This window comes from Ceratotherium simum, chromosome 14 (genome assembly GCF_057802395.1).
Source record: "Ceratotherium simum simum isolate JZ-2026a chromosome 14, ASM5780239v1, whole genome shotgun sequence".
NCBI classification, from domain to species: domain Eukaryota; kingdom Metazoa; phylum Chordata; class Mammalia; order Perissodactyla; family Rhinocerotidae; genus Ceratotherium; species Ceratotherium simum.
In genome coordinates this window covers 23,941,426-23,969,096 of record NC_141913.1, presented here as the reverse complement: position 1 = coordinate 23,969,096, position 27,671 = coordinate 23,941,426, and the positions used below count along the sequence as shown (strand labels likewise).

Here is a 27,671-nt window from a genome sequence, read left to right as displayed (position 1 = left end):
CTTATTAATAATTAGGCAGTCTCTAAACTTTCATGTTTCCCTCTGGTTTAAGCAGCCCAGAAGCTCAGAGTCATTTATGCTATACATTCCTAGCATAATCAGTCTTCTTTATCCCTCTCTTTGTTCCATATTTACAACTTAGATCTTGTACTCTTTTACTTTTGTTTCATCGGTTTTTAATTTACTAAGATTCTTCCCTACTCCATTCAGAGGAAGAATACTTTGCCAAAATTGAGTGAAAGGAAGCTATTAACTGTAATATTGGGAACATCCACATAAGTGGTAAATGTTTGCTGGGGAAAAGTGTTAAGGTACAGATAAAACAGAAATAGTGTGAAAGTATATTAGATTTAAGTCCTTCAAATAGTGGCTGGGTATTCCTTTAGTCAAGCATCAGAAAAATTCATTTTCTTGACACATATTTGAGAGAGTAAATAACCCTGAAAAGTATCATAGAAATAAAGCATTGGACACTCATGGATCTTGATGGTGCAAAACATTTGAGGACAAAATAAAACTTTATCTGACTTGCTATAGATACCATGTGAGAACATCATTTCCTTCCCCTTTCTACTGGATTAGAGCTTTGCTTGCCAGGAAAGAGGTGGTAAATTGGCTTTGTAGTATTTCCATTTTGTTTCTATTTTTTTCCTCCCTTTTCCAAGAGAAATGTAATTCTGTTGAAAGAGTATTGATTTTGGAGTCAGATATTTCTTAATTTGAATCCTGGTTCTACTAATTATTTATTCCGATACTATTGAGAGTATTATTTAGCCATTCTGAATCTAGGTTTCTCATCTCTTAAATGAGTGTAACAATACTTGTATTGTACCTCTGTGTGATAAATAAATAATATTCCATATGAAACATTTAACTTAGAGTCTGATAGATAATATATTCTCAAAAGTGTTAGGGGTAAACAACATAAAGAATACTTCAAGAGAATGGGGGTACCTTCAATTTTTAGGATAGAACAATTTTTAATAACTGACCTACACATTTAACTCTGAGGCTGTCTCCTGCTAAATATGTAGATTAAATATGTAAACAACACATTGAAAGTAATAATAGCTATTTGTTGAATGCTTAACGTGAAGGTTGCCTTGGGTAAACTACTTTATATGCATTATCTTATTTTACTCCCACAATAATTTTGTGGAAAAGAATGTTATCCCAATTTTACATATGTGAAAACTGATATTTGATAATGGTGAAGACATATATATAGCAACTCTGATAAGCTGCTGAAGAATCTGACTCGGTGTAAATTAGTAGAACCTATCTGGAAAGTAATATCAATATATGTAAAGAACTTTAAATACCTTTGTAATCTATAATTCATTAACATCATTTCTAAAAATATGACTTAAAGAAAATCACCAGATAACAAAGACAGACAAAGGCAAAGGCTACGAAGATGCGTGTTTAATGATGTTTATGATTAGCTACATAACAACCACAAGAAAATATGCTCCAGGAGGCAAGAATTATTGTCTCTTTTGTACACTGCTGCATTCCAGTGCTTAAAACAGTTCTTAGAACAAAGTAGGCATTCAATAAATGTTTATGGAAGTTGAATACATAGCTAACATATAGTGGGAAAATTTAAATACAAAAATTTCTCAGTAATAGAATAGTAGTTAAATGTATCAGTACAAGGACAAATTGTAACTCATTCAATTTTGAATTAAGAAAAAATTAATGGGACTTCTGGGTTTTTTTAGTGCCTGAGAAAGATCTGACTGGGCTGACTTTAACCAAAGATAACTTTAATTCCTAGACCTAAAAAGGAATTCACCAAAAAGTCACAATGCATATCTCTGGGTTTGGGGATTCAGGTTATTCTAATTTAATTTTTTGCAATTTTAATATGTTTCTACCAAAAATATGTATACCTTCATAAAAAATAAAGGTAAATTGGCACCCTTGTGTTTATTTTTAGATAGAACCAGGTTGGGCTGCCACCTAACTTTCTGTTAGGGTCTTGGCCACCAAAAAGTGCCCTAACAATGCACAGCCAAAGCTGCCCTGACCCACTAATTCAGTCTAGCCCATAGTTATTTGCACAAATCCCAAATTTTGCTTTATGATTTTACCTTTTAATTTTAAAGTCTCTTTCTCTTTCTTCCTGGTTTCAGAAATTATATAATAATATGAGTTCTCCAACTTTTTTCTTAGTGCTACTTCTGTCACTGGAAAGCAAACTGATGCTACTTCCTTGATTCTGAGCTTAGATATATTTATATTTAGTGTTTACTCGCCTTTTCTCTTTGAAAGTAGATTTCCAGACACATAGCACTGACTGTTCCATACTTGGCTCTTCAGCTGTCCTTTGTCCTAGTACAGGAGTCTCCTCCAGTAGTATAGCTCTCTGCTGCCACCTTCTGGATTCTGGCTGCTAAAGCCAGGCAGCAGGTCAAAGGTGAGTGTTTTAGTGTGGGCTCTTCCCAGCATGTGAGATCGGTCACTTCCTTTCCCTTGGCTTCTTTCAAGCTCTTCAAAATGATCTTTTGTTATTTTTTATTTATTTTTTTCCCAAACGAGAGTTGAGTAGTTGTGACAGAGACCTTATGGCCCCAAAGCCTAAAATATTTACTGTCTAACCCTTTACAGAGAAAGTTTGTTTGATCCTTGTTCTAGAGAATATAGGAATAACAATACAGGAATAGGGAGAAGCCATAGCCTTTAGGGATGAGGGAAAGTACCCAAAGAAGGAACAAGCACGGAAGAAGCTGTCCTCCCCTAAAGCAGAGTAAGGCCTTATTGGAGAGAGTGTGGCTGTGTCTCAGTGATGGTCCATAGGCAGCCTCCCCCCGGGTGCCAGAGAAACTTGAGGGAGGTTGAATGGAGTTTGAATGGAGTTTCTGGGTAGAGAACTTGGCTGGAGGGCAAGCGCCGTTGGTTCCCCACATACCAGCTGGCAGCGGTTCCGCAGGAGGAAGGAGAAAACAACCAGAACCGGAAGAAGGGTGTGAAGCCCCTTGCTGCAGCCTTGTAAGCCCCTCCACTGCCCTCTATTGATAAAGCCTAGCCTTTCCAGCTGGCAAAAGAAAACTGTTTACAAGATCCAGCTTCAATATCTCGAATTAGAGTTAAAAGAGTGGATTTAGAGCTAAGAGGCAATAATTAGAAAACTGGCACAAATATATAGGCCACATGCAAATTTCTGTAATTCATTTGGTTGCTATATGTAATTGAACACCATGTGTTGTATTTATCTGTTATAACTTTGAAGTCTCCTTTAATCTTAGAGTCCCTACATCTTTTAAAAATTTGCCAGTCATTACATTGACATTTTTTAAAGAGTCTAGGCCAGTTACTTTGCACAATTTCTCTCAATGTGGATTTATCTTTTTGTTTGTTCATGATTAGATTCAGGTTAAACACTATTGGCAGGAATATTACATAGTTAAAATATTGTGTCAGTGAAACATATCACAAAGCACATGGTATAAGTTTGTCTCATTACTAGTGACAGTTAAGTTTGATCATTTGGTTAAAGTTATGGCGGCCAACAGATTTATCCATTTCCCTGTTGTGATTAATCAAGTACTCAATTGAGTGATATTTTAAGAATATGCAACTGTCTTTGTTTACAAAAAAATTTCACCCAATTGACTTAGCACCTATTGGTAATTCTTGGTTGAATGCATTATTGTAACAGTTGTGAAATGGCAACTTTTCTGGGCTTTCATTCCCTTTACAATGAATTAGCAATTTGAAGAACTAAAAAGCTTGGCGCAAGTTGGGCTGCAGGCCATGTTCCTGAAAAAGACAGTCTTCTTTCAGTTCCTTATCTCCCTGCCTTTCCTACCACTTCACCCATTTCCCTACATCTCAGGGAAAACATGTTGTAGGCCTTGTTTTACTATCCATCCTCAAAATGCTATTTATGATTGAGAATCAAAATGCAATTATGATATTTTAATAGATACTGGGTTTCTCATTATATAAGATTTTAATTTTTTTATTTTTATTTAATTTTTGCTGAGGAAAATTTGTCCTGAGCTAACATCTGTTGCCAATCTTCCTCTTTTTACTTGAGGAAGATTCGCCCTGAGCTAACATCTGTGCTGATCTTCCTTTATTTTGTACGTGGGTCGCCACCACAGCATGGCCGCTGACAAGTAGTATAGGTCCGTGCCTGGGAACTGAACCTGGGCCGCTGAAGCGGAGTGTGCCAACTTAACCACTAGGCCATGGGGCTGACCCCATATTTTTAAAAAACATATTTTTGAGTTTGAAAGATTTGAAACTTTTACAGTTTAATTCCCCAAGCTAGGGACCAAAAACAATTTGTGTGTTGTTCATTAATGCATTTGTTCAATAAATTATTCATTCAACAAATATTATGTGCCATTCAGAGTACTGAAAGCTGAGGTTAGAGGAGGGAACTTACTTCAAAGTGCTGTAGAATGTGTCTAAACTATGGTATCAAGCAGTCCTGGGTATTAATACTTGTTCCATATTAGTCATATGACAAATTCCATGACTTCTATGACCTCTGTTTTCTCATCTTTGAATATGGATAATTGTAGCTATGTCACTAAATGAATACAATGATTAATTTAAATACACACAGGCACACACACACGTATACAGGCAGCCCTCAGTTTGCACGGCACCAATTCAACTGAAATGTGTGCATATCTGAGCCATGTCCTCATTTTGCATGGTCCTGATATGCATGAGTTTCAGTTAGCATGGCACTCTGCAAGGTGAGGGCTGCCTCTGTATATAAAACATTCTAGACAATTGTGGGGAATACAGCAAATTCTCAAAAGTGGTACCTATATTGTTAAATCAGGAAATCTTTTTACAACTACTGTAGCTCTTTGTCCTTCTCCAGTCTTTCTTTTTGAACATTTTCAATGATAGTGCAATCAATATTTTACTGAGAAGACCACACTCTAGATCTTGTGATAAGTCTATAGTAATCTGTGCCCATTTAATTCTGGTACACTTCTCAGCAGCTACATGATTCACGTTGCATAATTAAAAGGCAGCACTTCCTTGGTGCTCATAACTTTCCCAGCAGATTCTGCTTCAGAGCCAGCATCACTAGCGGATTGGCACTTCTTTAACACAAAGTCTCAGTTCTATTCTTCAACCTGTGGTATAGGCAGCTAAGTTACAGAATTCAACAATCCACTTGCCTGGAAAGCCTCATGGAAAGGGAAGCTTTGCAAGGACAAAATCACCTGGGAGTCAGAAGGCTCTACAACAAATATTTCCCTCACCTTGAGGGGTCCTAGGTATCTAGGTGTCACTGAGATGCTAAATCAATGAGATAAAGTCCTGGGGCTCTCAGACTGTGTGGCTTAGCATCCCGGTTCCAACATGTGCTAGCTTTTTGTGTTTTGGAAATTTGTATAATCTCTCTGTCTCAGTTTTCCCATTTGCAAAAGTGGACAATAATAATTATTTCATGGATTTTATTGTGAAGTTAAAATAAGATAATTCTACATAGTAGGCATGTAATATATTTTAGCCATAATTATTAGTAGGAGTAATGGTAGTTTTATCATTCATGACATTTATGTTGCTTGGTGGACATAACTGCCCAGATTCCCCTTCAGGAATCAGTTAAGTCACTTTGCTTAAAGTCTTCTTCCTGTGGGCGCTCACATCCAATGACTGATAAATATAGGAGTATAGGTTTGCCACCTGAGTCTGACTTCGAGCAAAGCTGAAGGTCCATTCTTGCTCCAGGACTCCCCATGGAGTTGACTGAGGTTGTTGTTGGGGCTGTGTTGCAATTCAGCCTATATGTCTGCCAAATCCTGCTTCCTTCCGCTGCCATCCTCTTCCTTTCTTCCCATCCCTTCCCTTCTCCAGTCCAACAGGAGTTGATTCCAAGTGCACTCGTTAATAAGGATCCTGCACACCAAACCCCACCTCTGAATCAGCTTTACGGAGAACAGCGCCTGTTACAACAGGATGGGAAGACAAATAAGTCCCCTCACTCAGATGTTGCACCCCATAAACTAGGACCTGTGACCATCAGAGCTCACTTTTATCAGTCTTTGGCATGTTCTAGGGTGTTTTGAAGGTCATAATAACTCATTAGTTCTCCTAGGAACTGGTCCATTTCCAGGCATTTTGCCAGTGCTCTGGTGGACCAATCATACTTTCAGGAAGGGATAGTATCGAAGGAAGGCCTTGAGCTCCTAGCTGGAAACACTGCGTCTGGCCTTGTGTCTGCTGTAAGTGTGAAATTGGCAGTCCAGCGAGTAATACGTACCTTCCCTTCTGGTGACCAGTCATTTGACCTTGCTCTCTGAGTCACAAAAGTTTGGGGGCATGATAGAAAACAGAACTTGGAAGAGTTTCCTGAGGGGCTAAGAGTAAAGCTCTAGACGTTTTTCCTATGATGTTTTTCCTATGGAAAGTGCAGATTTGTCTGTTGGTAACAGGCTGAGTTGGTTTTGTATAAATATACAGATTTCAAAATGTCAAGGGACTCTTTCCCTTCTTTTCAAAGAAATCCAGTTGTTTTACTCTTGCAGCTTCAGACTCCTAGTCTATTTTATTATAATTTCTCATATACTGCCTACAGGCTTTTTGGCTTTACACCCACAAGTTCTTTTTTCTATGGTATTAATTTATCTAAGTTCAGGGACTTGAATTCATTTAAATAATGGATTGCTCTCTAAATAGCTGGCAATTAAAAAAACCAAAAACTTCGAAGGATGAATGAATGAATTTTAAGGAAACACGAACTAATCAATCCATATTGCAACCGGAGTGACCTTTCTAAAACACACACCTTGTTTAACATCCTTCATTAATTTTCTTACTGTGCCTTAAAAATCCTGCATAATCTAGTAGTTATCTTTTCAGCTTCATGCCTTACCATCCCTTAACGCATCTCCTCAATACACACATAGACACACACACATTTTTCAATTGGTTTCAGACAAAGTTCAAATGTAGCACTCTATTTTGGAATATGATATATTTTTCTCCAGTCTATAGAGGCATTTTTAATTTGGTTCCGTTTTTATTAAATATTTAACAAATTGATAAAACCACTGTATCTGTTATCATGTTAGAAGAAGCAACTAATTTCTTTTAAATTATCAAAATATGTTATTGTATAAATTGGTTTTAGATGTAGGTATATCCTTAAGTGAAGTGATATGTTAAAGTTATTGCTTTCCTTATGACCTTTCTATTTCCTTCTTTGGAGTTATTCTTTTACTTTAGGAGAGCAAAATTTTGATGGGTTGCTACATCAAGAAAGGGAAGAGTTGTAGGGGAGACTTATCGACTTCTTTCTTTATATTGTCTCTGTAGACCCTGGGATATGAGGAGGGATTCAGTAATGAAAGAGGGATATTAGAGACATTTCTGAATCTCCCCTGTTCCTCTTTGTAAAGCAATACATCTCTTTTGAATATGGAAAACAGCCTAAAACCAAGCTAACTCCTCTCTCAAATAGGAGGTTCCAAGATGTAATTCTAAAGCACAAGGAACTTTTTGAACTATTTTCAAATCTCGTTGTGTGATAATATAAAGTACAACTAAGAAGAGTTTAAGATTCTTTATCCAAGTAACAGAAAGATTTTTCTACATATTTTTTGCCGACCAACTCTCAAGGAATGATTAAAAAAAAAAAAAAAAAGGAATTCTTATAGCCAAATGGAGAATCAGATCGCATTTTGCAGACTTCAAACTTGAATTGTATCTATCTTGTTTTCAAAGTTGAATTATGTTCATTCTGGAAAGTAATTAACAACAAACTAATAGGTTTTAAAAAGAGGAATGGAAGACTGTCTAGATTTTCCTTTTTGATTACTTTGATACTTTAGTTCAGGTTTATAAAGTACAAATTGAATTGAACTGAAATTCTGTATTCTATTTCCTGGTCTTGTATCACCTACTAACTTTGCCTCAAATAACATGTGGGTCTTTTTTTTTAAATTTTATAATACTCAATTTATAATGAATATTTTATTTTTTGTTAGAAGTAAAATGTATCTTGTGTTAGCAATTGTCTTTAAAAATGTTTTTTTGGTATTCTATAAATAAAACCTCCCTTTAAAAATATTTGATAATATATAGGGCAGAGAAGACTTCTTGAAAAGACTCACTCGAGGTGAAGTGTCTAATGGAATGGTGATTCAGGTAATCCTAATTTGGTTTCAATATTTTATTCTTTCTTTAATTTGCATTATAGTTAGCAATTTAAATTTGCCTGTAATGAGGCATCTTTTCACTACTTGGTTTGCAAGCCAGCAGTTTTCTCTTCTTAGCTGATGACAGTTGCCCTCTGTATATGGCTAGCAGTGTCTGATCATGCATAAAGAAACTGACCTCCCATACACATATCTCATTTTGTGGCTTAATGGGAATTTCTGCCAGTCTAGTAAAAGGGCAGTGGGATCTTATTCCTAAGTGTCTCTTTAGTTTGCTTTGTGATGGTGTTATGTTTTCTTTACTGTGTGTCTTTCAATTGAATTTCTTTATTTAACACTGAAAGAAAAATGTTATGATATTTCTATATAAAGATTTTGAAACTAAAGCATTATAGCTAGCAAAATCAATTTTAATTTTTAAAATATTTGTCTGCAACCTGCATATCCTTTAGGGACCCAGGTTGGGTATTTTGATCCCTGGCATGTTTCTAGAATGCCTCCCATTCAGAAATACATAAATATTTGAAATTATTATTATGAGAAAAATAAAATCAAGAGGCAAACAGTCCAAAAAAGTGTTGTTTTAAAAATTTTTTTGAGATTTTATGCACCTTAGGTCCTCTTTGAAGCAAACACAAATTTTGTGATTTCTTCTATTAGGAAATTTGACATTTTCAAACATATAAAAGTTGTGTTTCTCTGCTTTATATCCTTGAAAATACCAAATTTCCTAATTTATTTCCATCTATCTATATATGCTCAATAATTCCATAATCTTCCAGCCTTTTTTGCTTAATATTTTGTTATTAACTTCTTATTCATTGGTTTTATTTGCTCTTAGATTGCAGGAATTACATGTATTTCAGTATTTGTTGTTAGTGTGTTTTCTAACCTTGTTATCCTCCGATAGTTATGAATGTTTGATTTTTATTGTCTATTAAATGTTTTTCTTTCTTTTTTTCTAAAAATAACTGTGTGCTCTTTAAATATGGTATATTTGTACCTATTGCTTTTTATGGTGGCATTTTTTTTGTTTGTTTTCAAAGAACAGCAAATATTACTGCCTGGCAGAGGGTAGAAACTCAATAAATGTTTAGGTAGTTAATAACTGAATGAATTATTTAAAATTTTTGCTGGCAGAAAAGAATGTATTCTATTCAAGAAGATCAGGTACTTGAGAGGCAGGAGCTTATGCAAGAGAAAGCAATATATACCCTAACGCTGGCAGAACTAGAGGCACCTATGCTTCAACTAGAAGAAGATGCTGCAAGAATCAGAACTATCCACAAAGAACATTCTGATGTAAGCATTTATAATTAATCCAGAAACTAATTTGCAGGAATATTTAGGTTGATAAATCATGTATGTGGATTTACATTATTACTTGGAAAGTTATGATTTCACAGAGGAAGACATAAAAGCATGGACAAAGTTACTATTTCATGACCACACAACTGATCTACAATGAAACTATATAGCAAGACTGTTAATGCTATTACCTGGCACCCCATACTCTATCTTAGAGTGTAGTTAGGAAAAGCAGTTTTCAAATGGGTGAGTAGTGATTTATCTGGTGTGATTGCCCACTATGGTAAATTTAATCAAAGTCTTCACTGCTTTTTTGTGTGTGTGTGTGAGGAAGATCAGCCTTGAGCTAACATCCTTGCCAATCCTCCTCTTTTTGCTGAGGAAGACTGGCCCTGGGCTAACATCTGTGCCCATCTTCCTCTACTTTATATGGGACACTGCCACAGCGTGGCCTGACAAGCGGTGCATCGGTGCGCGCCTGGGATCCGAACCCGGGCCGCCAGCAGCGGAGCGCAGGCACCTAACCGCTAGCCACAGGGCCGGCTTCTTCACTGCTTTTTAATAAAATGCTACAGCTATGTTTACTCAAATCTAAAATATAATGCATCTTGACATTTTCGTGGTAAATTTTTGATGCATGTAGAAGAAGTTAAGACAGGATGAAAAATAAAGCAAATGTCGATAAAATATTTTCAAAACAACAAGTTTATGGCAGTTATTGATATTACTAACCCTTCCCAAAGAAAAATTTAGTAGAAAAATATGTATCCATCATGTCATTAGTTTTCTGGAGAAGTAGAGGGTGTGGTAAGAGTTATACATTCTTGTCTTTAGCTGCAGGGAGGACATACATATATTCATTTGGACCATTTTGGCAACAGGATGTTTTTCTTTACAAATGATGTAACTTTATATTCTTAGTCTTTAATAATTTTCAAAATTTCTTTATATATAAAACTGTTTGATTTACAAGATGTTTCTATTATGAAAGTTTATTTCGATCTTCAAAGCCTCCCTATGAAATGGGCAAGAGAGAGTTTATCTGTATCGTTGGCTTGAGAAAACTTGGGACTAAATGCACAAAGCAACTTGTACAAGGCCATAAAGCATAGAAACAACAAATTCTGAGTATACTACTCTACACAGGGCTTCTAAATGCTTTTCCTAGAGCTCATGTAAGGAATATATGACCAGTAATAACACCTAATGAGAGAAATGATTTTATTAATGGCTCTTCCTCATTACATTAATGATGGAAATTTATTAATTGCATCAAAAGCTTCAGTATAATCATCTGAGTATGATAATAAATTCCAGAAAAGATTAATGACTTTTATTTTCCCTTACTTTATAATAGCCATTGTTTTATATCGTCTTGTAGTTCAGTAATCATTTTTGTTTTTATTATATTTTAATAGTTTATAAATTATAAGAACTATTAATTTAGCATGAACTCTTGAAAAGAATAAGTTTTTATACACTTTCTGTAATGATTGCTGACAGTTTGTACTTGGAGTTTTAATTTTTGTGAAAATATTTTAAATACTGTGATGAAAAGTTGTGATTTCTGTTTGAGTTTATTAGCTTTTGTTACTGAGCTAATTGGTTAGATATTGGTTTTCTCAGGTAATGCAAATTAAATATTGGGATTGTGGATATCATAGTATATTTTTGTAGTTCATGTGTGGTGGTCATTTCCCTTTATACCAAAATATATGTTGTTGTTATTAAAATAGTCACTTGGGAACTATTTGATCTAAACCAGTCATAATTTCTTAATGTCTTCTAGACACTACGTAATATAATTGAGAGGAAAGAATATGTTAAAAAAAATGTGGAAAGAACTAAGAAAAAGTTGCAAAGAAAGGGGAAGAAAACCCGTGATTCACTAGTAGAAACTGAGGTAAGAAATTTAATATCAAAAAACTATTTTGAATTTACAACCTCTTTATGTCAATGAAAACTATTTGAGCAAATCTAATTTTAGGTGGATGCCTCTCATTTCTAATTGGTTGCACTAAATTCACTCCACATGTGCGAGCACGTGCGCACACACACACATACACACACACACACAGAGTCTATGTGTCTTCATTTTCTCTCTCTTACAGTGTCTTTCCCACTGCTCTGGTGTATCCCCGTATTACTTTTTCTACAAAGTAGAGGTAGGGATTTGTAGTGTACTAGGTACTACATGTTTCTACAGATGAGACCAATCTACAGACTGAAACATTTGTTGATATCTGACATCTAAATTTTACCCTCAAACTGGTATGTAGGCAGCATGAACAAATGGCTGTACTATATCAAAGGGCATCAGGGCTTTTTCCAAATTAGAAATATTTACTCCCTGAAAATCTTCACATCTAACATTCTATCTTTAGAGAATCATTGGATGTGGAGAAGTGAAGATGGTCCATTGTCTTAAACTTGCTGTCCTCTGGACATGTGTTAAAGGTAGCACCAATAGGATTTGTTGGTGGACAGCATGTGGGCTATGAGACAGAAGTGTAATCATATCATTTAAAAAAAGTTTGCCCTGGGGCCGGCACGGTGGCACAAGCGGTTAAGTGCTCGCGCTCTGCTGCGGCATCCTAGGGTTCGCTGGTTCGGATCCCGGGCGCGCGCCAACACACTGCTTGGCAAGCCCTGCTGTAGCGGTGTCCCATATAAAGTAGAAGAAGATGGGCACGGATGTTAGCCCAGAGCCAGTCTTCCTCAGCAAAAAAAAGAGGAGGATTGGCAGATGTTAGCACAGGGCTGATCTCCTCACAAAAAAAAAAAAAAAAAAAAGTTTGCCCTATACTGGGCCACAAAAGAAATGTAAAAACAAAATTACAGAGGAAAATAATAATATTTATAATAATAATAATAGATATTAATATTTTGCATGTTTTATATATGCTAGGCATCATTCTAAATGCTCAGATATATTAACTCATTTCATCTTCATGATAACCCTATGAAGAATGTGCTGTTATTATCACCATTCTACAGTTGAAGAATCTGATGCCTTGTTTTTTAATTAACTTGTTCAGTTGTACACAGCTTGTTAGTGGTGGAATTGAGATTCATAATATCTGGCACTGGCACTAGAATCTATGCTCTTAACCATTAAATTATACTGGTCAAGTCATACAGGTTACTTTTATTGACCACAATGAAGTAAAATCAGGACTCAATAACAAAAAATATAGCAAAAAGAAAAAAAATTATGTAAACTACTGGAATATTTTTTAAAATCCCCTTTTCATTATTAATTTGCTTATCAGTAGAAAAATGCCAGAACTTCCAGAAAAAGAAAGAAATCAGAGAGGTATGAAAATTCAAATATAGTACCCAGTGTTCAAAATCTTGGACAAACAGCAGATTTTTATAGGAAAATAAATATAAAAGATTAGCCATTTTTAGAGAATTAGGAAGCATATGGGGAAAAATGGAGGAAAATAGGAGCAAAGGGAGCAGTTCAGATCATTTGGGCGAGTAGCACTAATTAGAAGCAATGCCAGATGTGGGGGACGACATTCATAAGTCAGTCACCCAGTCAGGAAATCAGTCAGTCAATATGAACACCAACAGTCATGAAGGGATCATGCAAAAATAGATGCAAAATCTGATCTCCAATCTGGAATTGCACAGGCCAGCCTTGGGAAATTGTGCTGGCGTTAAATATTGATTTCTTTTGTTTGAAACATCAGAGCAATATCTATCCTTGACCACCTTCAATGTGCATGTTTGAAAACCAGTGATCACATGTTTGCATCTTGAAAGGACATACCTTTAAGGTGTACGTGTATGTGTGTGTGGGGGGGGACAAGTTAGTGCAAGAGAGTGAGGAAAAGAAAGAGAGAGAGGAAGAGAGGTGGGGGGAAACAGATTAGATAGTTCTAACCCATCTTTTACAAAATCTCATCAGATGTAACAATGGAGAACAGAAGGTAAACCTAAATTGATACTTATATTGATAAGAGGTTACTCTTTGCTTTTAATCATTTATACAGCCAAATGCAATTGTGTTCTTAAATTGCGAGGATTTGAAAATCCCAGTTTTTAAAATAAAACATCCCTGAATTTTTTTTCAGAAAAAAACCTCAATAATTTTTGAAGAAATAGAGGCCACTAAAAGTAAAACAATTTTTTATCATGCCAAAATAAATCAGTTGAATAAAGACTTAAAAGAAAAAGAAAAGGAAAAGAAAACTTTTGATCAGATTCTTGACAGTTTAAAGTAAGTACATAAATTTTATCAAAATGTTAAGTATGTTTAATATATTATTTATAAAATAGATAAGCTCAAATTTCCATATTTAAAATTTATTCTTAAAATGGTCCGTATTTTCTATCATAATTTGATGTGGAATATACCTGTGATATTTGATAATTTTGGTTTAAAAACATAATAATAAATTGCTTTCCTTTTTCACTGCTCCCCTGGGTTTATTCTTATTTGAATAACTGGGAATATTTCTTCTTTACCAAGTATAAGAACTTTTATTCCTTATGAAGTTAATAATCTTTCTCACTAATTTCAGTATTTCTCACTTATATAGCATGGTTAATAATGTATGGTTTTTCACCCAACCTTTTTTGATAACAGTTTTGAGGTAAGAGTTTAGAAAAAGATATTCTGTAAGACCTTATGTAATTTATTCACATTTATTGTCTTCAGAAGCCTCTTATCCAGTCATCTCATCAGTGGGGGGCATACCTGACAAGGGTTACTAAGGCCTTTCACTTGGAGAGTAATCATGCTCTAAGACTCTTAGGGTATCTGTAGACCCTCACTTAGAACTTAACATCCTCTTCCTTTACTCCTCTTGGTTCTTATTTCCTGTTTGGACTACACTGAGAACAGGGCTTGGAGGACTATTGGAGGCATATGCATTGGTCACATTTAGGAATGATAGTTTGATTTAAATGTGGAAGGCTGATACAGCATTAGCAAAATCATAGCACTTTAGGGATCAAGTGTCAGAAAAATAGTTATGCACAGCCTAATATCGTACACCTTAATGGAGTCAGGTCAATGCACTCAACAAGGATTTGTTTAGCTGTTACCATAGAGTAAAAACTTATTTTCAAAATGATCATACAGCTTTATCTGAAAAAGACTAAATCATCTTCAGTATATCATATAAGAAAGCAAGGAAACATGTTTTACTTTGAAAGATATTTATCTACATTGTTTAATATCTGTAAGAATATTTTGGAGCTCAAAGGTATAAGCCTAAAATTATGTAAATCACATTAAACTTATAAAGATTTAATTCAGGAGCAGATGAATTTTTTTTTTCGTTAGGAGTCTTACCATTTCAGTCCTAACATTTTCTTCCATTCTGTGGCTAGATTATATTACCTTTGATACAAGAGTGGTCACCATGTCCTGCTGCATTAATTCCCTCTCTAAACTTGACAAAACTCTGCCTTTCCACAGGAAAGGGAGAAAAAGTATAGCTGACATTGTTCTATTATTTACAAATCTATTAATTAACAATGATAATGGATAATGTCAAGTAATATTTAAAACCACCATTGATTGACTTCCTAATGTGCCAGGCACTTTGCAGGCAATCTATGTACCTTATCTCATCCAGTTATCACAGCAGATTCTTAAAGTATGTAATAACGTTCCCATATGAGTGCTGAAGAAACAGAGGCTCAGGGAAACTAAATAATTGTCTCAAGATCGCACAGCTAATTAGTGGCAGAGCTAGCTCCGGTGTAGGTTCATCCTGTTCCAAAGTGTGCGCTCTTTCAGCTGTGTGTATTGACTCCCTAAACTAGGATTGGAAAGGAAGATTACTGCAGATAAACTGTATTAGGAATAATCTACTGGCATTTTCATTAGATGACAATTTAATCTTTATTTATTGAGATCCCATAGTGTGCCTAGTGCCAGGCACCAAGAGGGACAAAGAAATGGCAAGTGGGAGCGTGTACCTCCGAGTATCTCAAGGTCTCTTTAGAGAGACAAACTTTGCATATGCAGAACAATTAAAATATGGTGATAAAAATAATAGCAATCAAAGCTACCGTTGGCTCTTATTTAATTTTTACAACTGTTTCTTAACTAAGAAATGAAAGGATTCAAACCCAGACCCATAGGACTTCAGTTTGTTCTTTTTATCACTATGAGAAAAGAAACAATATTTTCATGCATAGATATATGTATAAGTATATGTTATATATAATTTATATATATCAAATTAATAAAATGCTATATTGAATATAATCCAGTCTCAAAATACTTAGTGTAGAGAACAAAGTATATGTGGTCAGATACAGTGATGTTTGCTGGGAGCAACTATGAGAGTTTTTTGGTTTGGGTCATACTAGCTCCTCCCTGTGGGAATTTCACTGGTTCCCTATGCTCCACAATGTCAATATTAGTGAATACTTATATAGGACATCACATAAGAATTGTGGATGTTGTTGGTTTGAATGACGAAATAGAAAAAACAGGAGGGAGACAGGTGAAAAGGAAGTACTTTATTCCATTTAGAAAGAGAGGCTCACATCTAAAAATATTAACAAAGAGTAATGTTTTCAAATTTACTGATAAAAGTCATAGAGAAGAGAGAGAAAAAAATTGTACTTACTGTTGAGCTGCTGAATCAAACAGAGCAAGACAGAACTGGATTTCATTTCTGGTTCTGTCCTTCACTAATTAGCTTACACAAGCTAATTCTGCTGAAGTTTAGGTTTCTCGTCTGTAAATTGCTGTAATTATTCTTTCACAAGGTTGTTGTTGTATTAAATGAGATATTATATTCAAAGCACTTTAACATTTTAGCCACTCAAAAATTTTAGTCCTGCTTCCTTTATAGCCAAATGTGCAAATGATTCAATTTTCTATACCAGTAGAGATGAAAATGAAGGTAGGTAACATAAAGACTGTGCTGAGTGTTGGCAGCTCTGCTTATTCTGGATTCTAGGTTGCTGATCAACTTTGGCAATTATTTCTAAAGCATATTTATTTTTGAGATACTGTTTTAACCACTTTTTGTTGCTTTTTCTACTAGTATCGTGCCTTACATAACTACTGATTTCACCATAAAAGTCATTTTACCTCTGTGTCAGGATGTACTTAGTTGCAAATGACAAAGACAGACACACACATGCATGTGCACACACACACACACCAGCTTAAACAATAGGGAAATGTATCATAGTATAAAACAGAAGGCCGATGGGTAGGACGAACTGCAGGATGGGTTGATTCAGCAGCTCAACACTAGGTACTCATTTTTTTTTCTCTCCATTATGGCTGCTGTCAGCAAATTTGGAAACTTCTTCACATTTAGTGGATGTGTGCCTCTTCTACATGGAATTAGTCCTTGCCTTTCATCTTATTGGGCTATCTTAATATATATGCTCACTCCCAGGCAGTTAGCCACCTGCTGATTGACTTAATCTAATCAGAATGTATCCTTGGAATTACACGCTGCATGGAGGAGGCGTTCTTTTGGAATGACAATAAAACAGAGGCATGCTGGGTAGGCAATCAAGAAAATCCACTAAATTTCTCCAGAGATTTTCTTCCCCCTGGATCATTCAGATGTAGCTCTATGGAGGTAGGCCTATGAAAGGGACTAGGGAATTTTTCCAAAACCCTTCAGTTCTAAGATTTTTAAATATTGAGTCTTTTAAAATGTATCATAAATGTATTTTAGAAAATAAAATATGAATCGATTAGTGGCAAATGCAATTCTTTCTCTATAGAGATCAATTTATAACTATGAGATATAAAAAGGAGCATGCACAAGCTGTGTTTGATCATCTCATAAGTGAGAAAAAAGCCTGTGATGAAAGACTCTATGAGGAAGAACAGAGGTATAGAACACTCCTTACCATGAGGCAGAAAACTCTGGCAGGTATTAAAGTGAGTATTATTTTTTGACTGTGTTTTAGAATGAAGGAAATATAGTGATAGTCAAATTAGCAGCTAGTTTGAGACACTCATTTTTCATCCTGAAGTAGCAATGATGTTTGGATTTTTAAAAACAAATCTGTTAGTATAATCAACATGTAACTTTTCATTTTTTCTTCTGATTATAATATATTCCTCAGCATCTTATATTTTTCAGTGCATTTTATGTGCACTCTCATTTTGTCATTGTACTTTATTTTATTTTGAAGTCTACTGCTGTAAAAGTATAGGTTATATTTGTTCCAGAGCCATTTTTATGTTTTTAGTGGGAGATATGCGAATAGTTACATTTTGTTTCTGAATAAACATACTTCGAATGTTTACCAACCACTTTTTTGAAAAATGAGACTATTTCATGCTCTTTTCCTTTAGAAAAGTTTTACATATGTTTTACTTGCACCGTAAACTTACTGTTTAGAAGCAGGGAAATCATATAAAATGTGTCTTTTTAGATCTGAGGTTTTATTAATTACGTTTTATAGAGCTATGCATATTAAATTTTTTGTATCAATATGACTAAATGATATACGTTTAGTTAGGTGAATCCTATCCCATTTTTCATTTTGTAGTAATTTTGTTACATTTAATTGGAATAATAAATACCGTAGTTTTTACTTATTTTTCAGAGATACAATGGGAAATTACTTCTAAAAAATAAAGAATTCTACTGCATTTTATTACAACTATTTTCTGCAAAACTTTTAAAGATATATGTAATATAATATACTTTTATCAGCTATTTTTGATCCTGATATTTATATATTCACTTATGATATATATATTCAATATATTCAATTCCCTTTTTTCCTTTTTACATTTTCAAAGATATTGCTAATACATTTTTAAAAAGATTATTTGGAACAAATGTACATTGAATAAACAAGTATGTAAGTGAGTGAACATACTATCTTTAATGCTGTTGCTATGATCCATCCTATAAGAAAAATATTAATAAAAGAACAGTACTTTTATTAGTAATGGTGCTAAATTACATTCTTCCATTTTAAATGTGGCCATTACATAGAAAAAGAGGCTTTTTTTGGCCTAAAAATATGAAAATAGTTGGTGCCATCTAGTGGCAATAAATGATGCCTCCTCTTGGAGGAGTTCCTGGAACTTTGATGGCCGAGTCTGTTATGTGACATATGAATGGACTGGAAAGGCTTAGCCTCAAATGCACCCCTCAGAACAAGGAGGCTTAAGTTATTTACTGACTTAAGCATCATTCCCCACCTCATATTTTATCACAGCAGTAGAATTAGTTGTTTGAATCCAACCACATTTTCCAATCGTGCTGACGCTGAGAACACAGTGGGATCTCAATAATCATTTATTGACCAGCATTTCAACACTTTAATGGAACAATAATAATTAGTGAAATGGCAAAATATGGTCAGCAGGAGAGAGATGAAGAAAAAGATCCTATACAGCTAGCCTCTCAGTAATTGAAATTTGTATTACTTTTCATCCAAACGCATATCTCTGCCTTCGCATTCTGAAGTGTATGTACCCCCAGCCACTTGGACACATCACATGGTGTCATGTTTTTTTCTTAGCACCAATCTCTATCTGAACCTGTTTTGTCCATTCATTTTTACTTGTTTGTTGTCTGCCTACATCCTGCTACAATACTGTATTCTCCATGAGGACAGGGGATTTTCTGTCACATTCTTCTCTGTATCCTAAAAGCTCAGAACTATGCCTGGCCCAACGGAGGCACTCAGTAAATACTCTTTGAATGACTGAATGAATAAATGGATAAACATATGCTTTTTTGGTAATTTTTCTGTACCCATGCATGATAATGTCTAAAAACAAGATTATTTCAGAGATACTTTACATACTGCACCAGCCTGATACTTAAGTGAATATTCATGCTGGATGCAGAAGCTGAATCTCTCTCTTCTCTCTCTCTCATTCTCTCTCTCTTTGATAATACATGAGAAACTTTCCATCCCGTCTGTTCCTTCTAGGTGAAAATGGTTAAATTGTCTATTGTTTTCTAGCAATTAAGGATTCTGCTAAATATCTCAATAATGCTTCTCAAATAACCTTGAATTTTTATGAAATTGTCTCTTATCAGCGCTTGGATAGCTCTTTGTTATGTATTCACCTTACATGACCAGAAGCATAGGGTTTGAACATGCAGAGTTTAGAGATTGATATATCTCATCATTAGTGACACTGTTTATCTATGATTATGATCAGTTATTGGTGTTAAAGAGTGGAAAGACAGTGTCATTCTTCATACAAAACCTATTCTTATCTCTGTTTAGAAATTGGATGAGATAAAAATATGTAAATATGTATGTAACGTAAAACATTCCCAGAAATAAAAAAGTCTTATTAGGCTTAATTATAAATGTGGTGTTACTAATCTGGAATGGCCCCTCTGGACAAAAGAATTGATCACAATTATGGGTTACCTGAAGGAATTATTTAATAAAAGACTTTATAAAAGCCACAGTGGAATTAATTTGAGGATATGAGAAATAGAATTGCAAATACAGCTAATAAAATAGTTTAAGAAAAAATATACACAAACTTCAGATAACATACAATGTGGTTCTGGAGTTAAATGCAGTCTTTTTCAGTAGGCAATTCCATATCAGATATCTTTATTTATTTATTTATTTATTTTTAATTTTTTGTTTATTGCAGTAACATTGGTTTATAACATTGTATAAATTTGAGGTGTACATCATTATACGTCTATTTCTGCATAGATCACATCATGTTCAGCACCCAAATACTAATTACAACCCATCACCACACACATGTGCCGAATTATCCCTTTCACCCTCCTCCCTCCCCCCTTCCCCTCTGGTAACCACCAATCCAATCTGTCTCTATGTGTTTGTTTATTGTTGTTATTATCTACTACTTAATGAAGGAAATCATACGGTATTTGACCTTCTCCCTCTGACTTATGTCACTTTGCATAGTACCCTCAATGTCCATCCATGTTGTCACAAATGGCTGGATTTCATCGTTTCTTATGGCTGAGTAGTATTCCATTGTGTATATATACTACATCTTCTTTATCCATTCGTCCCCTGATGGGCACTTAGGTTGCTTCCAAGTCTTGGCTATTGTGAATAACGCTGTGATGAACACAGGGGTGCATGTATCTTTATGCATTGGTGTTTTCAAGTTCTTTGCGTAAATACCCAGCAGTGGAATAGCTGGACCATATGGTAGTTCTATCCTTGATTTTTTGGGGAATCTCCATACAGTTTTCCATAGTGGCTGCACCAGTTTGCACTCCCACCAGCAGTGTATGAGAGTTCCCTTCTCTCCACATCCTCTCCAACACATGTTGTTTCCTGTCTTGTTAATTACAGCCATTCTGATCGGCGTGAGGTGATATCTCATTGTAGTTTTGATTTGCGTTTCCCTGATAGTTAATGATGTTGAACATCTTTTCATGTGTCTGTTGGCCATCTGTATATCTTCTTTGGAGAAACGTCTGTTCAGGTCTTTTGCCCATTTTTTAATTGGGTTGGTAGTTTTTTTGTTGTTGAGATGCATGAGTTCTTTGTATATTTTGGAGATTAAGCCCTTATCCGATGTATGGTTTGCAAATATCTTCTCCCAATTGTTAGGTTGTCTTTTCGTTTTGTTGATGGTTTCCTTTGCTGTGCAGAAGCTTTTTAGTTTGATGTAGTCCCATTTGTTTATTTTTTCTATTGTTTCTCTTGCCCGGTCAGACATGGTGCTTGAAAATATGTTGCTAAGACCGATGTCGAAGAGCGTACTGCCTATGTTTTCTTCTAGAAGTTTCATAGTTTCAGGTCTTACATTCAAGTCTTTAATCCATTTGGAGTTAATTTTTGTGTATGGTGTAAGATAAGGGTCTACTTTCATTTTTTTATGTGTGGCTATCCAGTTTTCCCAACACCATTTGTTGAAGAGACTTTCTTTTCCCTTTGTACGTTCTTGGCTCCTTTGTCGAAGATTAGCTGTCCATAGATGTGTGGGTTTATTTCTGGGCTTTCGATTCTATTCCATTGATCTGTGTGTCTGTTTTTGTGCCAGTACTATGCTATTTTGGTTACTATAGCTTTGTAGTATATTTTGAAATCAGGGAGTGTGATACCTCCAGCTGTGTTCTTTTTTCTCAGGATTGCTTTAGCTATTCGGGGTCTTTTGTTGTTCCATATAAATTTTAGGATTCTTTGTTCTATTTCTGTGAAAAGTGTTGTTGGAACTTTGATACGGATTGCAGTGAATCTATAGATGGCTTTAGGAAGTATGGACATCTTAACTATGTTAATTCTTCCAATCCAAGAGCACGGAATATCTTTGCATTTCTTTGTGTCTTCAATTTCTTTCAGCATGTTTTATAGTTTTCAGTGTACAGCTCTTTCACCTCTTTGGTTAAGTTTATTCCTAGGTATTTTATTCTTTTTGTTGCAGTTGTAAATGGGATGGTATTCTTAACTTCTCTTTCTGCTACTTCGTTGTTAGTGTTTAGAAATGCAACTGATTTTTGTATGTTGATTTTGTATCCTGCAACTTGACTGTATTCGTTTATTACTTCTAAAAGTTTTCTGATAGATTCTTTAGGGTTTTCTATATATAAAATCATGTCATCTGCAAATAGTGACAGTTTGACTTTTTCCTTTCCAATTTGGATCCCTTTTATTTCTTTCTCTTGCCTGATTGCTCTGGCTAGGACTTCCAGTACTACATTAAATAGGAGTGGTGAGAGTGGGCATCCTTGTCTGGTTCCTCTTCTTAGAGGGATAGCTTTCAGTTTTTCACCATTGAGGGTGATATTAGCTGTGGGTTTGTCATATATGGTCTTTATTATGTTGAGGTACTCTCCTTCCATACCCATTTTATTCAGAGTTTTTATCATAAATGGATGCTGTATCTTGTCAAATGCTTTCTCTGCATCTATTGAGATGTTCATGTGAATTTTATTCTTCATTTTATTAATGTGGTGTATCTATGTTGATCGATTTGCGAATGTTAAACCATCCCTGCATACCTGGAATAAATCCCACTTCATCATGGTGTATAATCTTTTTAACGTATTGTTGTATGCGATTTGCTAGTATTTTCTTGAGGATTTTTGCATTGATGTTCATCAGTGATATTGGCCTGTAGTTTTCTTTTTTTGTGTTGTCCTTGTCTGGTTTTGGTATCAGGGTAATGTCAGCTTCGTAGAATGAGTTAGGGAGCTTCCCCACCTCCTCAATTTTTTGGAAGAGTTTGAGAAGGATAGGTGTTAAGTCTTCTTTGAATGTTTGGTAGAATTCACCAGGGAAGCTGTCTGGTCCTGGACTTGTATTTTTGGGGAGGTTTTTGATTACTGTTTCGATCTCCTTACTCGTGATTGGTCTATTCAAATTCTCTACTTCTTCTTGATCCAGTTTTGGAAGGTTGTATGATTCTAAGAATTTATCCATTTCTTCCAGATTGTCGAATTGTTTGGCATATAACTTTTCATAGTATTCTCTTATAATCTTTTGTATTTCTGAGGTGTCTGTTGTAATTTCTCCTCTTTCATTTCTGATTTTACTTATTTGTGCCTTCTCTCTTTTTTTCTTGGTGAGTCTAGCTAAAGATTTGTCAATTTTGTTGATCTTTTCAAAGAACCAGCTCTTGATTTTATTAATTTTTTCTATTGTTTTTTTGGTCTCTATTTCATTTATTTCTGCTCTGATTTTTATTATTTCCCTTCTTCTACTGATTTTGGGCTTTGCTTGTTCTTCTTTTTCTAGTTCCTTTAGGTGCATTGTTAGATTGTTTATTTGAGATTTTTCTTGTTTGTTGAGTTAGGCCTGTATTGCTATAAACTTCCCTCTTAGAACTGCTTTTGCTGTATCCCATATCAGATCTCTTTAAATGGTAGATTTTTTTAATGTCATGGAGTTTTCACTAACTGCCTGTAATTTGCAAATGAAATCGCTTAAGATTAAAATTTCAGTATAGCGTATTCATCAGAGTAGTGTAGCTCTAGCTACTGATCTTCCTCTTTGCTTCTGGAAAGATCCAAACAAAACTGGAGTTTAAGGCATTTTAATCTATTATGAGCCATCCTGTGAAGACCCGCTGTCTTTTCTATGCCAATGCCTTTCTCTGGTGTTCTTTCCGTGGTCTTGTTCTCTTCCCTATAATTTAGGATATAATATGAGAGGGATACAATGAACTACACTGGATCTTTGGCAGACAGAATAACAATTTCCAGATTGAGTTCTGGCAGAGACAATCTCCCAATACTTTACAGAGTTTATTAATTTTTATTTTGCTTCATATTTTCCACTCTCCAGAAATACCTCTCCCCCCGGCTATAACAGTCCCAAATTTGGCTATTAAATCATTGCTTGACCCTTTTGTGTGGAAAATTCTTAGCTTACAAATGTGACAGTGATTCACTGCTTCATTGAACAGCGAGGCACAGAAATAGTAAAAATCAGAAACAAATTTAATCTCTGAGATAATTTTAAGGATTATTACAACTTTAAAAACTATTCCCCCATTGGCCACTCATCATTTCTTCATTCACGCAACTAGTTTATGAGTTCTACTATGTTCGAGGCACTCAGTGTTGGATAACTAAAACCCTAGCCTCAATTTTAAACGTGCAATCAGCAGGAAGATGGAACATGTGAAAAACAGACTTGAATATAGTGACAACATTCAAATTACCAACAATAAATTGTGTCCCTGGCCCTCTGACGTGATACATTAGGTATTATTATAAATAATAAATATTACGTATTCTTTGGCCTTAATAATGGGAAATTAATGTGTGAAAAACTTGGAAACTTTTAGAAGAACTGATCAATGAATCTCCTAGACAAGAATGATAATTTTTTTGCCACCAAAAATTTTTAATATAACATGAAATTTTTAAAAATTAGGAACATGATTTGCATAATTAATATTTCTTTTAAAAATAATTCTGATAGGATTAAATATCAGTTAATCACATGTAATAATGTTAATTAGGTTCATCATATTGCTTTTTAAAAATAACTTGTTCAAATCTATGACTCTTTGAGAAATGAACGTTTTAATTTGAGGACTGGTAGCAAAAGAGTGCTAATTTTGTATCAGGAGACGCTTCAGGTTTTTGTACAGACCCAGTGCTGCAATGATCATAGGTACTTAGAAATCAGGAGAGAGTAACACTAGAATATAAAGGAAGGTTGTAGCATGGGTATGAGTGATTCCCAAATATGAATTTAATATGTCTTGCATGTTTGCTTAGAACACGATCCGTTAAACAAGAAAGAAGCTTCTCTTCTTTTTGCGTCTCTCTCTAGCTTCATGTTACATCTTGTAGATAAGTCCCAGAATTTCTGCTCATACTATTTTAAAGCACTATATATGAAGTTTGAATAAGCTTTTTATTTTTTGAACTGGCAGTCAAACACTGTTTTTAGCTTTTTTCCCCCAACTACCTACAGGCATCTATTACAGTCACTTGGCTTTAGTCCACTTCAGTTTTTCCATACATTGATATTTTTTCTACATAGTTGAGATAATACTCTATGAACACAGTTTGGATTTTATGATTTTTTTCCAAGTAACATCAATTTCCTTGTGGGGCTGCCACTTTTGAAATGCCTTCCCCCACCTTAGAGTAATAGCATAAATATACGATTTTTCTCTTTTGATCAATTAAAGTAATTATATTATGAGTTTCCAAATATCAAATTGCATTCTTAAATACACCTCAGTTGGTTATACTTAATTAAAATTGTAATACATTACTGGCTTCAATTTGCAACCATTTAATGTTGAACATCTATTGGTCTATAGTTCTTTTTTGTACTTTGTTCAAGATACTGGTTTCAGAGATTTACTAGAGTTTTTTAAATGAAATAAGAAGGTTTTCTTTTTTTTCTATATTAAATAGCATGAGGCATTTGAGTTCCTTAAGGTTTGAGAAATTCTCCCATGATACTATCAAGATATGTGGAGTGAGAGATTTTACCTCACTTGCAAGCTCACAAGTCAGTCTGGCCCAGTTTCGCAGGGGCTGGCACAAGACATGAAACTCCTAGGGAAAATACAAAGGACTTTATTACTCACTACACAAGAGCAGTATGAGCTTCGTGTTTATATAGGTTCCCCTTGGCTCCAAGTTTCCTGGGGATAATGTGAAAGTGGTCCAGGTGGATGTTACATATGAAGGAGATTTTTATCACAGCTGATGAACCCAGAGTGTAGGAAACCCCTAATTTTATAAGGGAGCCTCTAGCACAATTGCCCAGCTTTTGCCCCAGAGGAAGGCACTACATTTGCTATGCAAAGAATCTTGAAAAGGTAGTTTTGGATAAAAGCTGTCACAAGAAGTGTAAGCATCATGATCATTTGCCCCCCAAAAGACATTATCTGAGCTTGGCTCTTTTCTTAAGAATAACATTTTAAAATTTATTCAATTTATTCTTTGGTTTTTGCATAATCAATGTTTTCTAATTCTTGAGTTAATATTGGAAAGATATATTTTTTCTAGAAAAATCACTTTAATGAGGTTTTCAAATTTATCATTAAGTTGTATGAAATATAATTTTTTCATCTCTTGTGCTGCTTCTGTAGTTATAGTTCTTTTCTCATGCATTAGCCTTTTCTTTTCTTTTTTTTTCTTTTCCTTGATTAGCCTTGTTAAATTTTTGCCTTTTGGTTGTTTTTCCACATACTCCAAATTCTGATTATTTATGAAGAAGAGTTATTTTTGTTTTCTGATTCATTAATTTTAGCTTTTTTCTTTATTAATTATTTGATTAATAACTTTGATTTTCATAATTTTATTTTCTATTTCTATTTTTTTAGCAATTTGAGTTGAATAATTTTTTCCTTTCTCACTTACAATGCAAAATAAACTTAAAATGATCAAGTATTCTCTGAATGCAATTTGGGCAGTTTTAGTGTGTAGTACTCTCATTTAATGTTTTCACTTGCACATTGACTCTGTCACAATGTAGGAAATTTAGCTTCCTTGAGACGTTCTGATCGGAAAAAGGCAATAATCAAGTAAGTAGAATCATTATTTATAAGATTGTTTTCATTTCCACCAGGTTTGGAGCAGAGGGTAGTGGGTATTATTAAACTTATGTTGAAGAGTGATGTCATCAAGATAGTAGAATAAGAGTTTTCTACTGTCTTTGCCCAAATAAAACCAATTTTGACAATAACTAACGAGCAAGACTACCTTTGTGGAAGTCCGGCATTTAGTGGAGAAGTTCTGGCACACTATTGACCAAAAAATTCTAAGATAGGACACACTGAACAAGGTAAGAGGAATAGGACACACTGAACAGGTTAAGAGGAATAGTTTCTCTTGACCCACCCGTTCCCCCAAGATGGCACAGCTCATTGTCAAAAGAGATCCACCTCAGCCTGCAATTTCTCCCACTGGGGGAAATTAAAAGCACATGAGTGAGCTGTGTGGGATGCAGCCAAAAAGGTCCACTTCTTCCTCACCCCATCCAGAATACTGAGTTGAACTGCTTGACTAAGGGGCAGGGAGAGGCAGGTACACATCAGCCAGGGCTCAGAACACATCAGAGGGTCATGGATCCTCTTCACAGACTTCATCAGGAAGCCCATTCTTTAGCCCTGGCGATGCCTCAACAGTGGACACCTCCAACTGGCCCACGGTACCCCCAGTGCTCTGTGCGCCTCACCCCCACACACTTCCCCTAAGACCAGCTCCTGTGTGCACCTCATAGACAGTGTGAGCCTTTGTAGATGGCTATTGAGCATGTACAGAAAGTTGGCCCAACTCTGGGATTGGGAGAAAACACACAAACTTGAGCATTTAGCACTGCCTAAGAAAAGCAAATAGGATGCTGTCAGCACTTAGCCTGGCTTTGCAGGATCAAAAGAAGGCATACAGTCTTAAGAATTCCAGTACCCACTAAACACCCATGCAGTGGGATCAGGGTTGAGCGTGCAAACAGGAGACTCAACCCATGTTTTCTATATGCACTCAAACAAAGGAGGAAAAAAAAAAAGGAATTCCACTCCGAGAGGGAACAAGAAGTGTGGAGCAGGTGTATCCATAGAAAAAGTCTGAGAAAGCCTCAGAATCCCTAGCAGGGCTGACAAATGAGGTTACCTCTCTCCCAAAGTGAGTCAGAAGACTAGAGGAGATGCTACTTCTTCAAATGTGAAGTCAGCAACACAAAACTTCAAGGAACACAAACATCAAGGAAATATGATATCACCAAAGGAACACAATAATGTTCCAGTAACTGACCCCAAAGAAATGTAGGTTTACAATTTGCCTGACAGAATTCAACAAAATTGTTTTAAAGGAGCTCAGTGAG

General features: G+C 35.1%; 1 protein-coding gene across 1 annotated transcript in view; it reads left to right on the top strand.

The window, feature by feature from the left end:
• LOC147915280 (coiled-coil domain-containing protein 178-like) overlaps window positions 1-27,671 on the top strand; it is a 77,452-nt gene that overhangs the window by 3,478 nt on the left and 46,303 nt on the right. Inside the window, exons 2-6 of the mRNA XM_087439405.1 lie at window positions 8,068-8,130; window positions 9,282-9,443; window positions 11,239-11,352; window positions 13,532-13,677; window positions 17,172-17,331. Of these exons, the coding sequence (XP_087295531.1) occupies window positions 8,119-8,130; window positions 9,282-9,443; window positions 11,239-11,352; window positions 13,532-13,677; window positions 17,172-17,331 (594 nt within the window). The 5' untranslated portion in view covers window positions 8,068-8,118. The remainder of the gene's footprint in view (window positions 1-8,067; window positions 8,131-9,281; window positions 9,444-11,238; window positions 11,353-13,531; window positions 13,678-17,171; window positions 17,332-27,671) is intronic.